This window comes from Capricornis sumatraensis, chromosome 4 (genome assembly GCF_032405125.1).
Source record: "Capricornis sumatraensis isolate serow.1 chromosome 4, serow.2, whole genome shotgun sequence".
NCBI lineage: Eukaryota > Metazoa > Chordata > Mammalia > Artiodactyla > Bovidae > Capricornis > Capricornis sumatraensis.
Window position 1 is genome coordinate 151,870,430 of NC_091072.1, and position 22,480 is coordinate 151,892,909.

Sequence of the window (22,480 nt, forward strand, 5' to 3'; positions counted from 1 at the left end):
ACAGTGACTTCAGACTTTCTGAATGATAGGCATAAACTTTCCGCCGTGCTTTTGTTAGGAGCAGAGGATGATTTTATAGTTTCTTTGTTCCTGTCCGTGTCTGTAAACTCTTGACTATTGCTCAAGTGAGAACTTCTCTTGAGTCTCCAGATCACATTGATTTTGCCTAATGAAGCTTTTATATATTGATTTCATGTTGTTTGCTGTCTAAGTTTTACACTTATGTGAACTTTGAATTTGATTCGGACCTTGATGACTCTCAGTGGGGAAGGGACTTTCCTAGCGGGCAGATTGTACATATAGGCTAAATCTCAAGGAAAACTGTACCTTAGTAGCTTCTAAATGTCCTTCATTGGTGTGTATTTGAAAGGTCAGCGAATTTCATAGTTTTTGTGGTTGTAAGCAAAGTTTCTTGACTGGAGACTGACTTTAGAGTATGTGGAAGGGCATATTATCAGAGAAGTGCTGTTAAGAGTATTGCTTTGTGTGTTCTTTAACTCATTCTCTTTTATGAAACACAATTATATCATCTTTAGCAAGCAGATCCTGTATTTTAGCAGTGTTGCTTCTTTCTCCAAACACAGGGTAGATAGTACAGTGATTTGTACAGTCATTTTTAGAACATTTTTTCTCATTACAGAGTAATAAATACATACAGTAACACATTTTAAGAATCCATAAATATATGTAGGAAAAGAAAAAACCTCCTGTAATCCCATTTGTTATATAGACATACCTATTTGGGATTGTATTTATGTGTGTACTTGTCTATACGTGTACACACACACAATCTCTCTCTCTCTCTCTCTCTGTACTGTCTTTAAAATTTAATGTGAGGTAAATAAGCATTTCTCTTATGTTAGTACATATTCTTCAGGAGCATTGTTTTAAATGACTACATAAAATTGCCATATTTTTAGCATTCTACTGTAAGATGTTTAGGCCTTTTAATTTTTTTTGTTATATGTATTACTGTGATAGTCATCTTTATTAACACATTTTCACATTTCTGATTATTTTCCTGTGATAGGTTAAAAAAGGAATCCATTAATCAAAGAGGATTGATGTAATTATAAGAGTTTTTCCCATATAAATTTATGTATTCTTAAAATGTTTAACACATGTATTTATTACTTTGTAGTGAGAAAATGTTATGAAAATGACCCTACAAGTTACTATATTATCTGCCTTGTATTTGGAGAGAAAAACAACATTGCTAGCAGATAGGTTCTGCTTCCTAAGGGTGACACTGTTGTGCTCATAAAATGCAAGAGATGACTACTGACACACTTCCCGGAACGATTGGACCACTTTAGATGATCCCCAGCAGGTGTATTAGAATGCATGTTTCACCTTACCTGCTCATACAATGTTCAAAAACCTTTTGCCTGAAAAAAACCTACCTCTTTAGGGCTAGGTTAAACATACTGTTTTCCTTTGCAATTCTTTGTTTACATTGTCATGTGTTTGTTGACAGTTTGCTGTGATTGGTACATTCTTATTTGTTAATCTCCCTTAGGGACAGGAAGATCTTAGTATTTCATTGACTTATGTGGGCTTTCTCAACAGTGAAGATAAAGTTCTTTCACAGTTGTGAATAATTTTTAGTTTTTGTCATTTGCTCCTTAGTTTTTGGTTTTTGATGTATGTAGTTCTAGTTTTCTAAGCAGTAAAGTGTAACATACTTCTCTTACATTTGTATTTGTACGTTTTGGTATTTTCTTACATTTTTTTGTTTAGAAATCCCTCCTCTATCTGAATATCTTTAAGTGTTTATATTTTCTTCTTTTTATTTGCTGATTAATTTGCATTTCATACCTAGTTCTTTAATCTTCCTGGAACTTCTTTTTGAGTGCATATGGGGAGAACATACTTAATTTTGATGTTTTCCTGATAATTGAAAAGCTTTCTAAATACTGTGATCATTCTCTTTCCTTTTTGTGTGGCATTTCCTTTTTCTTAAGGGCTTAATTGTTGTGAGTTTTGTTCCATTGATCCCTTTGTTGATATTTTTTCAGGACCACATTGATGGATTATAACAGGTTTATAATTTGTATTAATGACTGATTGGGCATTGAAAAAATTTTCCTTTATACACACACAGACATGTACACACACATATACATATATGTATACACACATGCACACACATACACACATATACATATATATGTATACACATACATACATACATACATGTGTGTGTGTGTGTATATATATATATATATGGCCATTCTCAACTCTATTCTTATGTGCTGTTGGACATTCTTACCACACTCTTCTTATATGCTGGCTGCCTCAGGTGTCAGCTTAAATGGTGCTTCTTCAAAGAGACCTTCCCTGTCTAAAATAGGGCAGCCTGTGCCAGTATAAGCACGAGTAAATCAACCAGCCTTTCAGAGGTCATTTCATTTTATACCAGATCTTCTAGACGCCCTTCTCTTGTTCTTCACCTTTAGGTGAGCTTTAGAATGAAGACAGCTGTTGATCATCGTCAGCTCCTATTTAATTGCTCAGAATTTCCTTTATGCACTATGTCATAAGAATATCAAGAAATTTCAAGAACATTTCAAGAGCATAGTTTTAAAATACATAAAAAGAAAGATATAACTAAGGCCTTTAAAAAAAAGTACAGCCTGTCTTAATATTTACTGTTTAATCTGCCACTGAAAATTCTAACCACTAGCAAATTCTGTCATTTAAGAGAACTGACTTTTGCTATATAAATTATATAAATTCTAAAGTTGTAGTTAAACAATGATGTTATACAGTACATTTTAAAAAATACAGTACACTTTTGATCATGTCCTAGATGAAAAAAGACGACCAGTGTCTGGGACAGAGATCAGCAAGGCTCTGTAAAATGTTTGTTCCACTTTAAGATGAAGTATTAGGACATCTGTGTCATGGAGCTTCCCTGAGAATTTTCAGCTGCAGCAGAGCAGCCATTGCTCAACAGACTAAACTGAGGAGTGTGGGGTAATTAGCCAAGAGGACCGGACATGGCAATGACAGAGAAAGTGATTAGTTATCAACCATCAATAGCACAAGCAAAGGGCTTTGAGAGAAAGCTTTTTGAGGTCCCGATTTCAGTGAGTAAAGTCCAGGCAGATGTTCTGACGCTCTCTTAAGTGGTTTCCTTCACACAGGGCTTATCAAAAAGAAAACAAGTCATTTGCGCCCACTAGCCAACATTACTTTTCATGAAAGAGAAAGCCCTATGTGATTTTAATGGTGCTTAACTCTTTTAACTCTCTTCCTCACTTTTCATGGCAGTTGTAATCTTAAGCAAACGAACAAAAAAAATCGCTGATTTTAAGACTGTGGTGCTTCAGTGACAGGAGTGGCACTGACTCCGTACAGTTTTCAGTAGATACACAGAGCTAGTTGATTTATAACCTTTACTGTCATTAAGTAATTATCATAAGTTATGAGGTTCATGTTAGGGATTATGCTACCAGACAAGTTGTTTTGTTGTTACTTCTCGCATATTTTACTGTGGCGAAGCGTTATAAGCTAATAATCCAGCTGACTTGAAAGGGCTATTGAGATGATCCAGTCAGGGCTTTGTGAAAAACGTTTTAAGCCACAGACCCATGTTTTCAAAAGGATATTATTCAGGTATGGAAATAAAACTTCTCTGAAGGAGTAAAATGAAAAAGAAAGCGGACTGCTCTGATTGAGACAGGACTGGGGGCCCAGGTGCCTGGATGTGGCCCTGCCAGGCTTTTCCTGAAGATGGTCTTTAGAACCCCTGGGGCTTCTTTGGGCCGGGTTCTATGAGCCGCTAACCAGACCTTTTGATTTTATTAGTACAAACAGCAGCAGCAGCTGCCACTTACTGACAGTTTGCTGTGTGATGGCTGTTCTCTCTTAACTGCTAATGATTGTAGTAAACCTGCAGCGCTCATAGTGTAGATTACTCGAGTAGGGCTTGGAGTGTTTAAGGAACCTTGCTGAACTTGTCCTGTGGGAACCAGGAATTGAACCCATAGCCAAATCCTTCTTGCTCCGTGTTCTCCCCTAACCTCGAGGAAGAGTCCTTGTCAGCATCCTTCAGTTGCAGTGATGCTGTGTTCCTGATTTCCGCTGACTTTCCTGACTGCTCCTCTTGTCTCCTTTGCCAGCCACTCTTCCTCTGCCTGCATCTAGTGTTGAATCAGGCCTGTGACTGTCTCCTCTTACTCTCTTTTCTTTTCCTAGGGAGGCTCCTTCCCTACTTTGGCCTCAGTTGACAGATCTATGTATCAGAGCTTCCACACTTTTATCTTTATTTTTTTTCCCAAGAATTTTAATAATTAGTTTAATTCATTTTTTTTTAACTTTTTATTTTACCCTGGAGTAACAACACTGTGATAGCTTTAGGTGCACAGCAGAGCGACACAGCCATATACACCTGCATCTGTAGCTCATTTCATTCCTCGAAGCTCTAGACACACACGCACAGTTGCTCCTTAAACCTTTTCTCAGCATCTCAGAAGCACCACACATTCAGCTCAAGATCTCCTCTCAGTTCTGGTCCTTGCTTATTTTCCCCCATTTTTGTTTGTGGTTCCACCAGCTTGTCCATGGTGTTTAAGTCAGAAACTTCAGAATCTTCCTTGGTTGCCACCACCCTCCTTTTCCACCCTGCCAGTCAAATCCCGATTATTTTTTTCTCTGAAGTATTTCTCTAAACCATCCGTTTCCCACCCCGCTGCTGCTGCTAAGTCACTTCAGTCGTGTCTGACTCTGTGCGACCCCGTAGATGGCAGCTCACCAGGCTCCCCCGTCCCTGGGATTCTCCAGGCAAGAACACTGGAGTGGGTTGCCATTTCCTTCTCCAGTGCATGAAAGTGAAAAGTGAAAATGAAGTCGCTCAGTTGTGTCCAACTCCTAGCGACCCCATGGACTGCAGCCTCCCAGGCTCCTCCGTCCATGGGATTTTCCAGACAGTACTGTCATATTTCGGTTCTGCCACTGTTGGCTGAGGTCTCCTGATTTTATCCAGTCTTTCTCTTTCCCCAAGCCTCACACACACACACACACAGCCTCATCGCAGCCAGCTGGAGCTTTCGAAAATGCACTTGTGATGTGTGAATCCTGGCTCACTCACTAGTTACATGACCTTGGCACACTGCTGAGTTTCTGCAAACCTCAGTTTCCTCATCTGTAAAATGGGTATTCAGTCTTACCTCCTGTGACTGTTGGAAGAGTTCAACGCAGTACTGTGTGCCTGGCACGTGGCCGCCACTTGGTGACTATTAGTCACGATGGTGGAGATGGTCATTCTCTGCCCAGAGCTTTCTCAGGGCTTCCTGTTGCCCTTAGAAACCATCACACCTCTTGCCACACTTCCTGGTGCTCAGTCTCCTTGGTTCCTCTGTCCCCTCCTCCTTCAGAGTCTCTACCTAAGTAAGGGTACGTGGTGTGTCTTTAAATAGTTAACAGAAGTTAACTTCTTCAGATCTCACCCAGCCCCAAATCTTCTCTTATCTCTTACTACCTTGAATTTATAGCTTTCATCCTTGTTTGCAGTTATAATTGTGTGCATGTGTGTGTGTGTTGTTGCTGGGATTGAAAACTATCTTATCTACATTGATGTGGACACAGGCCGTGTTTGTTTTGCCCATCTGCCATTGAGTCTCTGGCAGGGAGCGTAATGCCTACTGCCTGGTAGCCGATAAAGATCTTTCTCCGTCAGGAAGGGGTTAGTTACACTTTTATTTTCTTCTCTGTTCTTTAGTGTTTGGTTAAGTTTATTTTTCAACAGCACCGCCTCTGTGGGCAGAATTGTCTGAAATGGACTCTTTCAAGTTAATTACTGGCCGCTTGTTCTTGATGGAGAGAACTCCTAGGGTGGCCAGAGTCCTCTTAAAATCTGTTTTTCTTCTGGTACTGAAACACGCTCGGAGTTAGTTTTTCCTCTTAGGAGAAAACACTCTTCTTGGGTTCCTGTAGGTTTCATGTTTTTGTGGAGGTTGGGATTCTGATTCTCTTCTGCTTAAGTATGTATTAGAAATAGGCAATATTTTAGGTTCACTAGATATTCCTCTGTGAACCTCTTAATTTAAGCTTTCTTGTTTCAGTTTAGATACCTTGGATCAAGTGTTATTTCAAGAAGTTGATTTTCCTTATAATATGGAGATCAAAGAATTTGTTCTTAAAAGTTGTCAGAAAAAAAATTATATAAGCATCTATCCCAGTCCATATATTTAGTTTTAAAATAGTTTAAACATTGGTAATGAATCAGGTATCCCTGTATGACTTTTTTGTTTTTCAGATACCTGAGAGAAAAAAGAAACTTGCTAATTTAGTTTTTCAGTAAATAGGAAGAGGACAGAAAGGAGATTCTTGAAACTACTGGTTATTGTTGCTTTCAGATTTTCAGTGTCCTTATCTCCAAGACCATTTTTATAGGAATATTTGACATCAGATTTTCGGTAGGAAGATGGAAGTAGTTGTATTTTGTGGGAATTCTCAGGGAAGGATGCCATTTCAGGATGCAGGATGAGAGGAGAGAAGTGAGGATTCTGTCTTTTCTGTCCCTTCTCTCATTCCTTCTTTCAGAGAGAGAAGATCCTATGCGTAGAAATTTTTTTCTTTCTTTTTTTTTTTTTAACTTTTCTTGCCATAGAGAAAATTTTAAGCACTTTTCCCATCTTCTAGATCAAGCTGAGTAGTAGAACAGAAGCAGACCAGTGAGAGTCGGTATAAAGTCTGGAAGGTGAGAAGCGTGAGATCACTTTGGAGAGTGTTCTGAGCGGAGTTCTCAACTGGCACGTCTCCTAATACCGGACACATGATATCTTCCTCCGGAATCCAGCACGTCTCTTTTTGGTTGATTCTGGTAAATGTCTGTGCTGTGTGTAGCTATGCTCACTTCATCTTCTGTGTCACGTGCTAGAGCAGCCTGGCTTCTTGCCTCTGCCGCATCCTCCTCCAAGGTTGTTGGCAGAAATTCTTATGAAGTGAAGCTAGCTTGAATGTAGCCCAAAGAAGAAGGGGTGTTGATTCCCATTTCAGTGGAGAAAATTGCTGCATAGCCTTCTAGGTCACCAGTTCAGAGCATCGTTTTCATCCTGTATCCCAGTAGGGTGGGCAAAGCAGAGCTCAGGAAGCAGGGCGCACTGGCAGTTGAATTTTCTTTCTTCACCAGAATAGTGATTGCCATGCTAGTTTAATCACAAGTGTGTATGTGACTCCATGAGCTGTGGTCAACGTCTCTTTCTCCTGAATTAAATGAATTAGGTGATGCATGTTCAGAACAGACAGACAGTTCTAGGAATCAATTTCATTGTTAAATTTAACTTCTGTTACATCCCTTTGGGATAAATTTGGTCCGAATTTATTTGGATTTTTTTTTTTTACTTCCAAAGATAAAGAATGAAACTAGGAATTGATTTTGAACTCCAGCAACTGTTGAAGAATCTTTACAGTGTGATGTGTGCAGTTAAATGTATTTAAAAATAATATTCCTAAATTCAGATACCTGATAATTTTATTGTAAATTCATTTTTCATAAGAAAAAGCAGTGCTTTTCAAGAGTTTGAAGACTACCATAATTGAATCTTTACTACTTGCTAAGCATAATACTCAAACTGGAAATTATAAAAGAAAAGGCGCTTATCTTTGCATTAAAAAAATGATCCATTTAAAGTTGCCATAAACTATGTTAAAAGAAAAAAAAAAACAGATTTGGAAATACATTTGTAACATGCACAGCAGGTGGAAGGTTATTTTCCAAATATAAAAAGCCCTTGAAGTGGGTTAGGAGAAAGGTTAAATGTCCCCAAACAAAATGGGAAAGAACAAGAACAGGTGAGTCACAGAGGTGCCTGTAGATACATGAATAGATGTTCAGTCTCACTTGTAAGCAAAGAAAAGCCCAAAAAAGAAAGAGAAGAAAGAAAATACCCCACTGTCAAAGATATGGGAAAGTGCTCAGACATTGTGTGGCGGAAGCTGATACAAACCTTTTTAGAGATACATTTGTTGTCTGTTTTAAAATTATAACTGTATACCCTCTGATCCAGCATTTCTACTTTTCAGAATTCATCTCCAGTAAAAATCTGGATTTATGTGCTGCTGCTGCTAAGTCACTTAAGTCGTGTGACCCCATAGACGGCAGCCCACCAGGCTCCCCTGTCCTTGAGATTCTCCAGGCAAGAACACTGGAGTGGGTTGCCATTTCCTTCTCCAGTGCATGAAAGTGAAAAGTGAAAGTGAAGTCGTGTCCGACCCTCAGCGACCCCATGGACTGCAGCCTTCCAGGCTCCTCTGTCCATGGGATTTATGTGCAGAGATGTGCATATGAAGGTGCCTGTTACAATAGTGAAGAGTGAGGACCAACCTAATTATCAGTAGTTACAAGTAAATTATCAATATCAACAGACTGGAAGCATATGTGACAAGCATATTTTTTCCCCAGGTTTTAAACTACCATAAAGTACATCAGGCTTTCCTGGTGGCTCAGTTGTAAAGAATCTGCCTGCCAATGTGGGAGATGCAGGAGACTCAAGTTCGATCCCTGGGTCAGGAAGATCCTCTGGAGAAGGAAATGGCTACCCACTCCAGTACTCTTGCCTGGAAGATCCCATGGACAGAGGAGCCTGGCGGGCTACAGTCCGTGGGGTCGCAAAGAGTCGGACATGACTGTGTGCACTCACGTGTGTGCACATGCACACACACACACACACACCTTACATTAACCATCTTGACCAGTTTGCAGGCGTACAGTTAAGAGGCGCATCCACACTGATGTGCAGCCGTCACCCGGAGCTCTTGTTATCCTGTAAAACTGAATCTCTGTGCCCATCAAGCAGTCGCTCCCTGCCTGCCACCTCCCTTCTCCTTCCCAGCCCTTGGCAGCCACTCCTGTACTTTCTGTTTCTTTAAATCTGACTGCCCCAGATCCCTCATGTAAGTGGAATCATATAATATTTGTCTTCTGTGACTGGCTTATTTCATTTGGCATAATATCCTCAGGGCTCACCCATGCTGTAGCATGTGTTGGAATTTCGTTCCTATCTGAGGCTGAAAAGTATTAGTAGGCATTTTTTTAAAATTTAACTTTTGAGTGACTAGTACATCCATCTATGTAGTACATCCATCCATCTTCTTGAACCCTTCAAATTGAAGAGGAGGGTTAGGAGGCAAGAAAGATGGGAAGTGACTGCAAATGTGTATCTCTCAAGGGGTGATGGCATTGTTCTCGAATTAGATAGTAGTGATTGATGTAGACCTTTTAATACACTGAAAACTGCTGACTTATACACACGCTTTAAACCAGGGAATTTTATGGTATATGTGAATTATGTCTCAATATCCAGGTGGTGCTAGTGGTAAAGAACCTGCCTGCCAACGCAGGAGACATCAGAGATGAGGGTTCAATCCCTAGGTTGGGAAGATCCCTGGAGGAGGAAATGGCAACCCACACCAGTATTCGATGAACCTGGCGGGCTACAGTCCATAGTGTCTGAAAGAGTGGGACGTGACTAAAGCAAATTAGCACACATGTGCAAAGCTATCATTAAAAATTTATCAATCTCAATTATACCTCAGTTAAAGACATTTTTATGCAGAGTAGAATCAAGTTTCTTACAGGTTGTCCCTCAGTCATTCCAGTCCCTTTGTCCTTCCTTCCCTCCTCCTCTCTCTCCCTCCCGGCCTTCTGTCCCCAAAATAATGATTAAATTGTTGTGTAAACTTCCAGAGGTATTTTTATTTCATATGAATAGTTTATTTTTTACTTACAGTAAATACTTACCCGTCCCTTTTCACCAAAGTGGTAGTAAATTGAACACAGCCAAGCAGGCATCTCTGAGGTCTTTTTCTCTTATTTTTAAAAGTAAAAATGTCTCTTTATTGACTGTGTGCTTACTATAGGGGATTTAGATAATACAAGAAAGCATGAAGAAAAATATAAAATCTACCCGTAGCCAGAGATAGTCACTGGTAATTGTTTATATCTTTTTAGACTTTTCTCTGCATGTATATACTTCTATAAAATTAGAATTGAGATCATCCTATACTTGCTATTACGTAGTCTGCTTTTTTCTACACTTAATATGTTGTGATTATATTTTTATCAGTAAGTATAAACCTGCATTTTAAAATATTGATGCATGGTATTTAACTGGGTGGTCATTTCTCATTTACTCAACTCATCACCTGTTAATATCCTTTTAGGTTGTTTCTAAGTTTGTCAGTGGTTTAAACAACAATGAGCTTCTTTGTACACTTGCCAGATCATTCCTTGAGATATTTACTACTGTTTTACAGTTTGCCAAAAATATTGAGCAATGTATGTATTAACATACATTGATTTCCATGATGTCATTAGCTCTGTGAAAACATGGTGCAGGTATTTCTATCCTCATTTTAAATACGAGAAATCTGAAACTATAAAGGATGACCATATGTCCCCAGTTAGGTAGCTCTTTGGTATGGGAGCTGGAACTGAAGCTAATGTCTTCTGATAGTGAGCTAGTGTGCTTCCAGCATGGCACACTGCCAGGCTTGAATACCTGCCTACAAGAGTGATTTTATGTTGTTGCGTCTTCATTTCTAAAAATAGGGTTCTCGATGTAACTTCCTTTTGGCTTCTTTGTATAGTGTTGTAGGGGCTTCCCAGGTGGCCCACTGGTAAAGTATCCGCCTGCCAATTCAGGAGATGCAGAAGACGTCGGTTTGATCCCTGGGTTAGTAAGATCCCCTGAAGGAGGAAATGGCAACCCACTCCAGTATTCTTGCCTGGGAAATCCCAAGCACAGAGGAGCCCGGTGGCCTACATTTCATTGGGTCGCAAAGAGTTGGACGTGACTTAGCGATTAAACAACAGCAGCAGCATAATGTTCTAGAATTTATAAATTCAGATTAGAGGTTCATATACAGTCTTTAGGGATATAGCTAAAGATACATCCTCAGCAACATTTTAGGAGTTCATCTGCACAGACATCTTCATATAATTACTCACCTATATTGTTATCTTCTTCTGTATAAATAGCTCCCACAGTCTCAGTATTTTGTGTTTTGTTTTTTTGTGGTTAAAGCTTCAAGTTATCTTAGTACCTTTGGGTACTAGCATCCATGGGCTGGGAGGATTGCTTTAATTCGATGCCAGCTCTGTTACTGTGTGATCTTGGGGTGAGTTATTTAAGTCTCTGTATGCTTGGTGTCATCATCAGTAAAATTCAAATAATAGTACATGTATTATAGTGAGGATTAAATGAGTGAACACTTAAAGAGTTCTAAGCACATTCTGACGTACTTAAAAAAATTTTTTTAAATTTTCTATTGGGATAATGTTGTGATAGTTTCAAGTGAACAGTGAAGTGATTCAGCCATACTGGCATGCACTCTTAAACGTTTATTATTTACTGTGGAAATTTAATTGTAAAGCACTTAAAAGTCATTTTGTGTTTCGGTATCCCTTGTGGTTTCTGGTGAAATTTTTTTATGGTATGTTTGCATTCCTATAGATTTCCCTTGTCTTTCCCCTTTCCTTTCCTTTAGTTCTAGGTGATACCCTCTATTAATTTTGAAGGATATCTTTATTTATTCGTAGCTTAAGCACAGTGAAGAGTTTCTGGAGTCACCTTGTTTCCTGTTCATAATAAACACAAATTAAATTACTGACATTTTACAGGTTGTAAGGGCTTCCCTGGTGGCTCAGATGGTAAAGAATCTGCCTGCAGCGTGGGAGACCTGGGTTCAGTCCCTGGGTCGGGAAGATCCCCTAGAAGAGGTCATGGCAACCCACTGTGGTATTCTTGCCTGGAGAATCCCATGGACAGAGGAGCCTGGTGGGCTGCAATTCATGGGGTCACAAAGAGTCGGGCATGACTGAGTGACAGACACTACAGATAGGAAAGACAGTGTGTGGGACAGAATAATGTGATTCCTGATTTGTTCAGCGCGGGGTTGAGAGGTGTGGTAACTGCCTCCTGCCTCCCCTGATCCCGCTCTGTTTGTGCTCCTGGAGGAGGAGAGCTGACCTGGGTCTTGTTTTCTGTCTGGACCCAGCACATGCAGATGACCATCCAGGCTCTCCAGGACGAGCTGCGGATCCAGAGGGACCTGAACCAGCTGTTCCAGCAAGATAGCAGCAGCAGGACCGGCGAGCCATGTGTGGCGGAGCTGACAGAGGAGAACTTCCAGAGGCTGCACGCGGAGCATGAGCGGCAGGCCAAGGAGCTGTTCCTGCTGCGCAAGACGCTGGAGGAGATGGAGCTGCGGATCGAGACTCAGAAGCAGACCCTGAACGCACGCGACGAGTCCATCAAGAAGCTGCTGGAGATGCTGCAGAGCAAGGGGCTCTCTGCCAAGGCCACCGAGGAAGACCACGAGAGGACACGAAGGCTGGCGGAGGCAGAGATGCACGTGCACCACCTCGAAAGCCTTCTGGAGCAGAAGGAAAAAGAGAACGCTCTGCTGAGAGAGGTGAGTGGCCGCTTTCTCAGCCGTTATGACACTCTGTCTTTTCTCCCTGATTAGTTAGCATCTTGGCCTAGATGAATTTATATACTCTCTTGTGCTAGTGGAAGGGAACTCCTTCTTTGGTACCTAAATTCTACACCGATTTCTGTTCTGATTTGCTGTCTTGTGTGAGCTGATGTTGGCTGGCATGTATATCAGCTTAATGACTCTCTGGGTTTTTCTTTTCCCCTCTTGTAGACTTATTTTGTTGCTAGAGGGGCACAGAATATTCTTGATTGGTTACTCATCTCTTGATTTGTTCATAGAGACACAACAAAATCAGAATCCGAGTGGCTAACTATTGCTCCATTTTAAAATGTGTTAATCATTGAAAGTGAGCAATGACCCCAGTTTTAAGTATGCCGGTAAAGTCCTGGGCAGCAGTAATGGATGTTTGCCCTGTGGTTTCTATGGAAACTGTTGCCCTGCTATAAAAGATAACCTGATAAGAATCATCTGCTGCCATGGAGGCACAGCTGGAGGAATGACATAGAGGCAGACTGCCACTTATTTTCTCGAGAGGAAACTCGGGCTTTAGCTGAGCACTGTGACTACCGGTAATGTTTCACTTTTCTATGTAATACTTCATTTTAAGAAAGCATAACTGAAGAATTCATCTTGCATTGAATTAAAAAAAAAATTGACAGCTCTCGTTCTCTCTGTGAGGCCAGAGACTTCAGCTAACTTTCACAGTGTGAACATTGAAGAAACATATAGTTTCTTCAGTACAGGAACATGTGTTTAAGCAAATGTATTTTATACTCATGATTATTAAAATGTGTAGTACTGGCACAGTAATAGCTAAATTGATGAGGCAGAATTTCTCTTCTATTTAAAAAATAATATAGTTTTAAGTTTATGATGTATGTTTTGGAATAATGGCCATTGGAAAACAGTTTATGTAGTTACATCAAATTAAATTCTAGATGAAATAAATAGTTACTTTTTAAAAAATGAAAACAAGTAGAAGAAAATGTAAGTAAAAAGCTTTTAATATAATCTTGAAATAGGAAAGAATCTTTATTGTCGTAGCAAGAAGCTTGAATAATTAAATGTGTGTATGTTAGAAAAGACAATTAACAAAAGTTAAAATGATTGTTTGGGGGGGGGAGTTTTGCAATTTGTGGCTCAACTGTTACATAAAGGTTGTTTCTAGAATAGTAAGGTGCTAGAGGCACATGGCATCACCTTTCTGTTCTCATTTACTCAGCAGGTATCCATGGAGCCTCTAGTTTGTATTTGATCTTGGGATAGGCACTGGGTATACACTTCTTATATTTTTCATGTCAGAACACACGATCTGTGCCATCCCAGAACTTAAAAATCTGGTGAGAGACAGTGAACTGATAATTATGAGATGACATAAACTAGTTGAGTCTAATTATGTCGAGAGAAGGGATTAACAGGGTACGCAACCATCTTTGAGGAGGTGCCCTTTAAGGGAACACTGAAGAAAGTTGAAACAGTCTTTCTGAGCATTTGTGTAAAATCATGTCCTAACGCTAACCCTGGAGAAGGTTAATGGTTTCAAAGGCCTGAGGGGAAGGAGTTTGAGGAGATGAGAAGGCAAAAACCATATTGTCTCAGGGGAGGCAGGCATGAGATGAGAGGTTGAGAGGTCGCCGGGGCCAGGTTCATTCATTCCCCTCATCAAGTGTTCATTGGGTGCTCACCCGGGTGCAGAGCATGGGGAAGCCACAGTGAACACAGTCCCTGCCCTCTGGAGACAAAGTGCTTGCCTCCATGATCCTTGCAGGTAATGCAACAGTTTTATTCAAAGTCCTAGAGAAAACTGCCACAGTGTTTAATCAAGGAAGTGATAAGGTCTGGTTTAGCTTTTAAAATTTACTCTGGTTGTTTTGAGCATAGATGGGGGAGGGGGCGTTACAAGTGATCAAGGGAGTCTAGTAAAGACTCTTAATGGCTCTAATCTGGGTTGATGAGTGGTGACTAGAAATGACTGTTGTACATTATAGCACCAGTGTGTCAAGAAAGGTAGAAAGAATTATAAGTTGACAACACTGAGACATCCATAGGTTTTATTCTTATTAGATTATCATCCACCTCTGAAAAACAGCAGTAATTCATCAATTCCAAGACTCAGTTTTCCCCATTTTTAAAATTGTGAAATTAAGTCTTACCTTTGATGGGGCTTCCCTGGTGGCTCAGACAGTTAAGTGTCTGCCTGCCATGCGGGAGACCCAGGTTCGATCCCTGGGTCGGGAAGATCCCCTGGAGAAGGAAATGTCTACCCACTCCAGTACTCTCACCTGGAGAATCCCCATGGACAGAGGAACCGCAGAGTCAGACACGACTGAGCAACTCTGTGTCTCGCTTCCCCTTGGTGGTGTCTTAGAGTCCCTGTCAGCAAGGCTGCAGTCCTGCGGGACCTGTGCGTTCACACGGTCACAGCTGCTCGTTTTGTCACCACTGTAGCCCATGTTCTGAGCATTGTTGCTATTTTTCTTGTTAACTTTAATTGATGTTCAGTGCCCCTTCAGTAATATTGTGATGTGAATCTCCACTGAAACAAAAAGTTATCGATATGAGGAAAGTTGTAAAAACAGTTTAGGGTTGTATATGGTTAAACTTTTATGGTTAAATAAGTAAAAAAGAATCTTGCAATCAGTATAAAATACAAATTCTGAATGAATCTTTGAGTCACAATTTATTTGGAGGCATTCCCTTCTTTTCCCTCAAGCACATTGAACAGAAGTTTGCCATACAGTCGGTAGCATCTTAGATTTGATGAGATACAGTAACATTAAAATGGTATTCCTATCCAGAAATGTTTGTGTAAATTAGTTTTCCATTTTGTTCATGACCATGATTCCATCAATAGCAGGTAAATACTTCCCCCAAACAAAAGCTAAAGAAGGAAAAATAAAATTTAAGTTAATCTTATATTTTCTGTTTGTAGTGGAATTACATTGTTAGGTGACTGACTGACTTATGGTTAGATTTTGTATTGTTGACTGGAGTGTCTTTCCTTTGATGGGTAGAAGAGTGAAGACATCTATTGGACAAATACTGAACTACAGCCCAGACGAGGTTAGGGCCTGGGGCCTGGGCATGTGGGGTTTTAACAGGCTTTCCAGGTGGTTCTGTGACACACCGAAGTCTGGTTCTCAATCTGTTGGCAGACCATACCTAGTCTGGCTATGGAATTCTTGGATCAGTAACCCATATGCATTCCGAGCATTGTCTATAAGTGGGATAAATATTTCAGATTTGTGTGTGTGTATGTGTGTTTAATGTAGATCCTATTGTGATGAATAAAATACTGGTTTGTATAGAAGCATTTATTTACATGTATGCCAATTTTTGTCCGTGTAATATTTCAGTCAGCAAACCTTGTTTAGAACAATTGCTGTCATGTTAGTATTTGCAGAAGCATTTGAGGTTAAAAGACCTACTGTGTGACTAGTTCTAGGTAGGAATTCTGACTGACTGACTAGCACATCTGAGGAATGCCTGTCTGTATTACTGGCAGTTGTAAAAACAGAGGACTTTAGAGGGAAGAAAGAGAAACAAATTACACATAGAGAAACGATGGAAACAGTGGACAGGGAGTAGGGAGAATTAAATGCGCTTTCCTAGTAATTTTGGAAAATGCAAACAGCTAAATCGCACACCTTAGTGATTCAGCTTATCTTGTCTCGGGCGGGGCGGGGCGGGGCGGGGCGGTGTGTGTGTGTGTGTGTGATCTTGTCTCGGGCGGGGTGGGGCGGGGCGGTGTGTGTGTGTGTGTGTGTGTGTGTGATTTGTGCCTCTTTGATGTATGGAATCTACCTGTGAACCAGGGGTGCTGGAGGCTAAAACCTGAATGTTGGAAAAAAGAAAGTTCAGACATAAGTTCTGCTTTTCAGCCCCAAATACTCCTTTCTCTCAGCTGTGTAAGCAAGTGTTGACTTACTTTTAAAAAGAAAGAAAACTACTAACAAGAGAGAGATTTTGTTCCTACCTTGTTCGTTTTCTTTGTCTAGTCATTATTCTTTCGTGTGTGAATGGGAGGAATTGAAGGCATTTTCTAGTGTGTGCCACAGTTGACAGTATGACAAGATCCAGATAATTCTACCTGTACTTGAATTTGTTTTGAATGAAAGTTTTCAGGCTAAAGAGAGTGAAATAAAGCAAGCACATAGCATATTTCTGCTTCTTACATTTGTCTGAATAGTGCTTTCACTTTTATTTCCAGAGTTGTCTCTCTCTAACTGACAGCGCACACGTCAGAGGGTTGATGTGTCAGTGGGAAAATGGAGTTGATGAGTCTACCAACTGCAGGACGTATTCACAATGAGCTTTAATGTGCAGGCCTTTGCATGGAAGTCTGTTACAACTGATAGGTTTTAAAATGTCTTAGTTGAAAGGTTTTATACCTGCAAATGGTTTAAAGTACACCCACGTTCCTTGTTAGAGGAGGGTTTCTTTTTATTCAAATGGGTTTTTTTCTTTATAGACTACAGGTATGCTTGCTGGAGTTTAAAATGAAATTCGAATAGTTTCACCTTAAAGAATTTGGAAATTTCCCCAAATTGGAAGTCAGTTGTGGGAAAAAGGTCAGATAAAATTAAATCAGTGTCTGAATTGTGAGATATTTCTAAGAAATGCAGTTTTAATATTTTAAGTAGATAAATGTAAAGTGTAGGGTCAGTCAGTCAGTGTTAGTTGCCCAGTCGTGTCCTACTCTTTGGGACCCCAGGGACTGTAGCTCGCCAGGCTTCTCTGTCCATAGGATTCTTCAGGCAAGAACACTGGAGTGGGTTGCCATTTCCTTCTTAGGGGATCTTCCCAACCCAGGGATTGAACTTGGGTCTCCTGTATGGCAAGGTGGATTCTTTACTGTCTGAGCCACCAGGGAAGCCCTTAGAAGACTTTATTAATAGGTGCGGATTAGTTAACAGTTAGCAGGATTCATTTTCTTTTTGTTAATACATTTTAAAGTTCTGTGCTCATTTATCACACATATATTATCAAACATCCATGTGCCCACTTTTATCACCTGTTGACGGTATAGGGCGTGTAGAACAGACTGGAGGCTGGGAGGTCACTGATGAGTTTGTTGTCTTAATGCAGATGGCAGGTGATTATGATCTGAACTCATGGGTTCAGATTTTGTCCTGCATTAACGTGTTGTGGATTTTTCTGTCTTTCTTAGTGGAATGTTTTGCCTGGCAAGAGTTAATTGTGGATGAGCTTGACTCTTAACGAGACCTACTCTTACACTCTGTTGGGGCTAGCCCAGGTGGTTGTCTCTCCAGGGCTAGAATGTCTCTGCTCTGTGTCTCTGCTCAGCACTGCTGATCTTGTCTCCACTGGGCTGTTTGGAGCTTGAATCTCACCAGCCCCTGTCAGCTCAGGTGGTTGCTCACTCATTGCTCTCTAATCATTGTTCTGCCCCCCAACAGTCGCTCTTTGTCTGACATCATGGAGTCTTTCCCTGTGTACCAATACTTAGTTTTTACCCGAAGACTCCAGGGGACCCTGTTGGATCAGACGCTTTTCCAGCCAGCTTCCTCCTCTCTGTTACTTTGCTTTGCACATTTCCAGCATCTTGGGGACTCGGACCCACTGGTCTGTGTTCCGAGCCCTTCAGGACTCCTGTTTTCCATTTGCCTTCTTCTTCGCACATCACACATCAGATAGCAAGTCTGGGTTATAATCTCGTTAGTTTCTCTTCTCTCAAGGATCATAGTCCTCTGCTGCTTGTCTTCCAGTGTCTGAAAATAGTTGCTTCATGCATTTTTGTCTAATTTTAACTTAGTTTACACCAGGAGGCCAGTCCTCTATTCATTATGGTCAGATTGTGTTGACCTTGTAGAGAGTGGTAAGAAAATGGGAAACTCATTGAAGGTTTCAATGACAAGTGCCATCATCTGTTGATGCTTTATCAAGATTACCCCCATTGCTTTCTTTAAAATGGACAGAAGAAATGGAAAGAAGCTTAACTTGATGCTGTTGTAATAATCTAGGTTCTAACTAGACTGGAAATGGAGTGAAATGGTAAATTTGAGGAGTATTTTGAAGATGGAACAGTTAGGATCTGCTCTGGAAGGTGGCAGGAGATGAGGATCGGGGAGGACTTGAAGGAGACCCTCTGGTGTTTGGCTTGAGCTGCCAGGAGGCTAGTGCCCTTTAAGGAGATGGGCAAGACTCACCAGTCTTCAGAAGAGGGACCAGGTTAAAGAGGAGGAAATCAGGAGTTTTGTTTTGGATGAGGTAAGTTTGAGTGACCCGGTAGACATCTGTATAGCGTCAAACAGGCAGTGCTGGGCATTCGCCAGCACTGCTGAGATGGAAGGCACCCATGTGCCTTCCCTGTGGGCACTTGGGCTATCCCAGGGGACCTGGGAAGTACCGGCTGACTCAGAGACAGTCTCAGAGTCTAACAGGAAAGGTTCGTAACCTCGGGAAATCTCTCGAAGATCCTAACTGTGGTGCTCTTCCACCTCCTTCCTTCTTTTCTGATCCTGAACTCACGGAAATTTGGATTAAAAAAATAGCTCTGTGTTTTGACACTGGTTAACCATAGACTACTTTGGACACTCATTCAGCAGCCTTACCCTCTTTTTCTTTCTGATCGTGGCCCCTACGAAACCGGAGGTGTCCATCGTGGGCGGCCAGGGGCCTGTGGTTCTCGGGCAGATGTTATGCAGAGGATGCTGTCAACACAGATGTCTCAGTAGCTTGTGCCTTGCGCACTGGACTGCTGTGACTTCTCCTTTTGAAAAGGGAATATTTCTAATCCCCTTATTGCATTGCTTGGTGTCTTGAAAATATGCTGCTGAGTCGTGTGGAAGAGTGACACACCAACCTGGGACATGCTAGAGCATCACCTGTTGTGATGGCTGAGGTCTCTGGGACACATTGTGGGTAACCAGGTGCTCAGGGATGGGGGCCCTCCTGTTCCCCTTAGCTGAGGGCAGTGGGCTTCCTGGTCCGCAGGGAGACAGGAAGTGATTAGTGTCTCACAAGGCTGGGGAAGTCATCTTTGCATGCAACTACTACACCCTTGCCACCCCTACCTTCTTTTGGGAAAATAGGAGTGAAGAGGAGGACACTTACTCTCTTTCTTGCTTTTTGTGTATAGGAGATGCATCGGAGATTTGAGAATGCCCCTGATTCTGCCAAAACTAAAGCTCTGCAAACTGTTATTGAAATGAAGGTAAGTGGGAACCTAATAAGGGACCTTACTGCATCAGTTCGCGCTTTCCAGTGATCACACTTTGATGTGTGAGTTTTAGAAAGTGGTACTTAATTCACACACATTGTAGATGGAGAAGAAATAGTGAGACTTCATGAACACGACATATGAAAAGAGCTTCAGTTTCACTTCCCCTTTCCCAGCATTTCTTGGAATCAGCTCTTCTCAAACCTTTTGATCTCAGGGTCCCTTATTCTCTTAAAATGACTCATTTTGCTTGTTTTTAAGAAATTGTCTGCCAGGGACTTCCCTGGCGGTCTAGTGGTTAAGACCCTGCGCTTCCACTGCAGGGCACCTGGTTTGGATCCCTGGTTGGGGAACCAAGATTCTGCATGCTACGAGGCACAGCCAGAAAGAAAAAAAGAAAGGAAAATGTCTGTTCTTCTCTCAAGTAAGGCTGTGCTGTACTTAGTCGCTCAGTCGTGTCCGACTCTGCATCCTCGTGGACTGTAGCCCGCCAGGCTCTTCTGTCCATGGGATTCTCCAGGCAAGAATTCTGGAGTGGGTTGCCAAGCCCTCCTCCAGGGGATCTTCCCAACCCAGGGATCAAACCCAGGTCTCCCACATTGCAGGCGGATTCTTTACCATCTGAGCCATCAGGGAAGCGTAGGATTTCATGGAAAAAAGTACCCGATTCAGTTGGCAGCCCATCGAGTGTCCTGGGAGCCGTGTCGTACTCAGGACACAGCAGACGGACCTGGCCCCTTCCCATTTCCTCACACAGAATGGTGAAAAGATGTGTGCTTAAGGGTTAAGCATATGAAAGTCACAATCAGGGACATTGTTAAGTAAGCCAGTGTTCTGAAAATGTTCTTTCTTCTTTGTCTCTTTTCCCGAGAGCGCTGACCCTGAGAACAGGCTGCCTGCTAGCACGGTTTCATGCTGTTGCCATTGTCCTGAGGCACCCAGTCTGTTGTCTGTCCTCTACCTTCATTGCACATATTAGCCCGGTGGAAAAGGCCCGCAAGTCAGAGAATTAGTATGAAAAGAGTTTTGGCTTTTCAAAAGGGCTTGGAGGCACCCCCGGGTTCCACGGACCTCTGCATTAAGTTACTGAGTAGTTAGAAATGTTTAGGCTGAGTGTAATGGTGCTTGGTGATGAAGAGCTTGCCTTCTGTGTGAAATCCCCTGGATTAAAAACCTGGCTTTATGTAATCAGCCGCATGATGTAGAACGGGTAACCCAACCCCTCTATGCCTCAGTTTCTTTACTGATAAATGGTGATGATACTAGTACCTATTCCATGGGCTGTTTTGTAGTTTAAATTCTTTAAAACAACTGAAACACTTTGAACAGGGCCTGGTACATAGTAAACATTCAATTTGTGTTAGCTGCTGCTGCTATTATACTTTTTATTAACAGCATATTCTTCCTTACAAGAGCTGAAGACTCCTATAGACAGGGACCCTCCCTACTCTCCTTTCTCCCTCATCTGTTTCTCTTTTTACCTTCTTCATGTCCCCTAAATAGTTTAATGCAGTATTTTGCATCGTGTACCTTCATTTAATATTTGTTGATGTGACATGAATATTTAGTTTTTGGTATATAAACAGTTCTGTGTAAATATTGTTGCTTCTCGAGTATAGTTACGATAGCGGTTTTCTTAGATGATTTCCTCTTAAAACTGTTTATATTGTATACATCTGTATTCTCACTGGGGAAAGAGTTTTCCAGACAAATTCCAAATTAGTGGATTCTGGGTTCTTTGTAGTTAGACAATTAATAGTCTTGAACATAATCTTATAAAGAACCTTTAGGAAAGTTGGACTGCATTCTCATGTTCCCCAGTGGTTATTTGTGCGTATTGTTTACCGAGCCCATTGGAACCTAAGAGTGAAGCACGTGGCAGTGCCCACGTTCGCGGAATCATCTTGCTTGCCTTTGACAGCACGGAAATGCAGTGGATCTATTTTACGTTGTGTTAACCTCCAGCCATTTTGCTAAGAAGCAAGAGACGGAGATTCCAGTGGCCCAGTGGGGTCAGGTGGATGTTATATTGAAATCACAACTGAAGACACTGAGATGCAGCTGAGGCAACTTTTGAAAAAAGGTTGAGGATTTGGGAAATTTAACAAGGAGCAGAGGATTTCGGTAGGCTCAGTTGATTATTGTTGCGAGACCCAGGACTGGGGAAGAACAGAGTAGTAAGATGGTAGAGAATTTATTTAACTAGTTATTATCTGTTCTAAAACCTCCTTTGGAATGACTGTCCTCAAATAAACCCAGCCTGAGGCCCAGTTGCCCTGGTGCCAGAACTAGTCCATCATATCAGGCATGGCAGGAGCTCTTTCTGGGCAGTCAGAGCTGGAATCTTAGTCCCTTCTGCGTGATCCTGTGGTGCGTGAAATGGCAGCGAGGGTGCTGATCCAGTCCACAGCTGCCCTTCAGTGTGTGTTGGGATTCGGGGAGAAGATGGGAAATGTGTCCTGGCCAGGGCCTTGCGGGGCTTCGTAGAGGAAGGGGCTGCTGATGTGTGGGGCCAGAGTTCTCAGCTGGAGGCTGTTTCACTTGTGTGGCACCCAGTGGAACTAGAAATACGCCCCCTCTCTCTCTGCTTCCCCTTTCATTGCCACCCAGGCTACTGTCAGAGGAGAGCCATGTATCCCTTTCTTCATTGGCAGGTTAATTACATGCCTGTTTCTATTATTGTAGTTATTCTTGAGGGACAACATCTTGATCTATCCAGGAAGATATATAGTCACCTTAATTTGCAGACAGTGCATTTGAAGTCGTTTATCTATTCTTTGTGAGCTGGGGTAATTTTAAACAAGTAAGTCAAAATCCTAGTTCAAGGAGGCTTCCCTCGTGGCTCAGTGG

The 22,480-nt window shown here is 41.5% G+C and overlaps 1 protein-coding gene across 3 annotated transcripts in view; it reads left to right on the forward strand.

The window, feature by feature from the left end:
• Positions 1-22,480, forward strand: part of ERC1 (ELKS/RAB6-interacting/CAST family member 1) — a 245,201-nt gene that overhangs the window by 26,774 nt on the left and 195,947 nt on the right. For all 3 annotated transcript variants that reach the window (XM_068970755.1, XM_068970756.1, XM_068970757.1), the window contains exons 2-3: positions 12,007-12,423; positions 19,550-19,624. In XM_068970755.1, the coding sequence (XP_068826856.1) occupies positions 12,007-12,423; positions 19,550-19,624 (492 nt within the window). The remainder of the gene's footprint in view (positions 1-12,006; positions 12,424-19,549; positions 19,625-22,480) is intronic.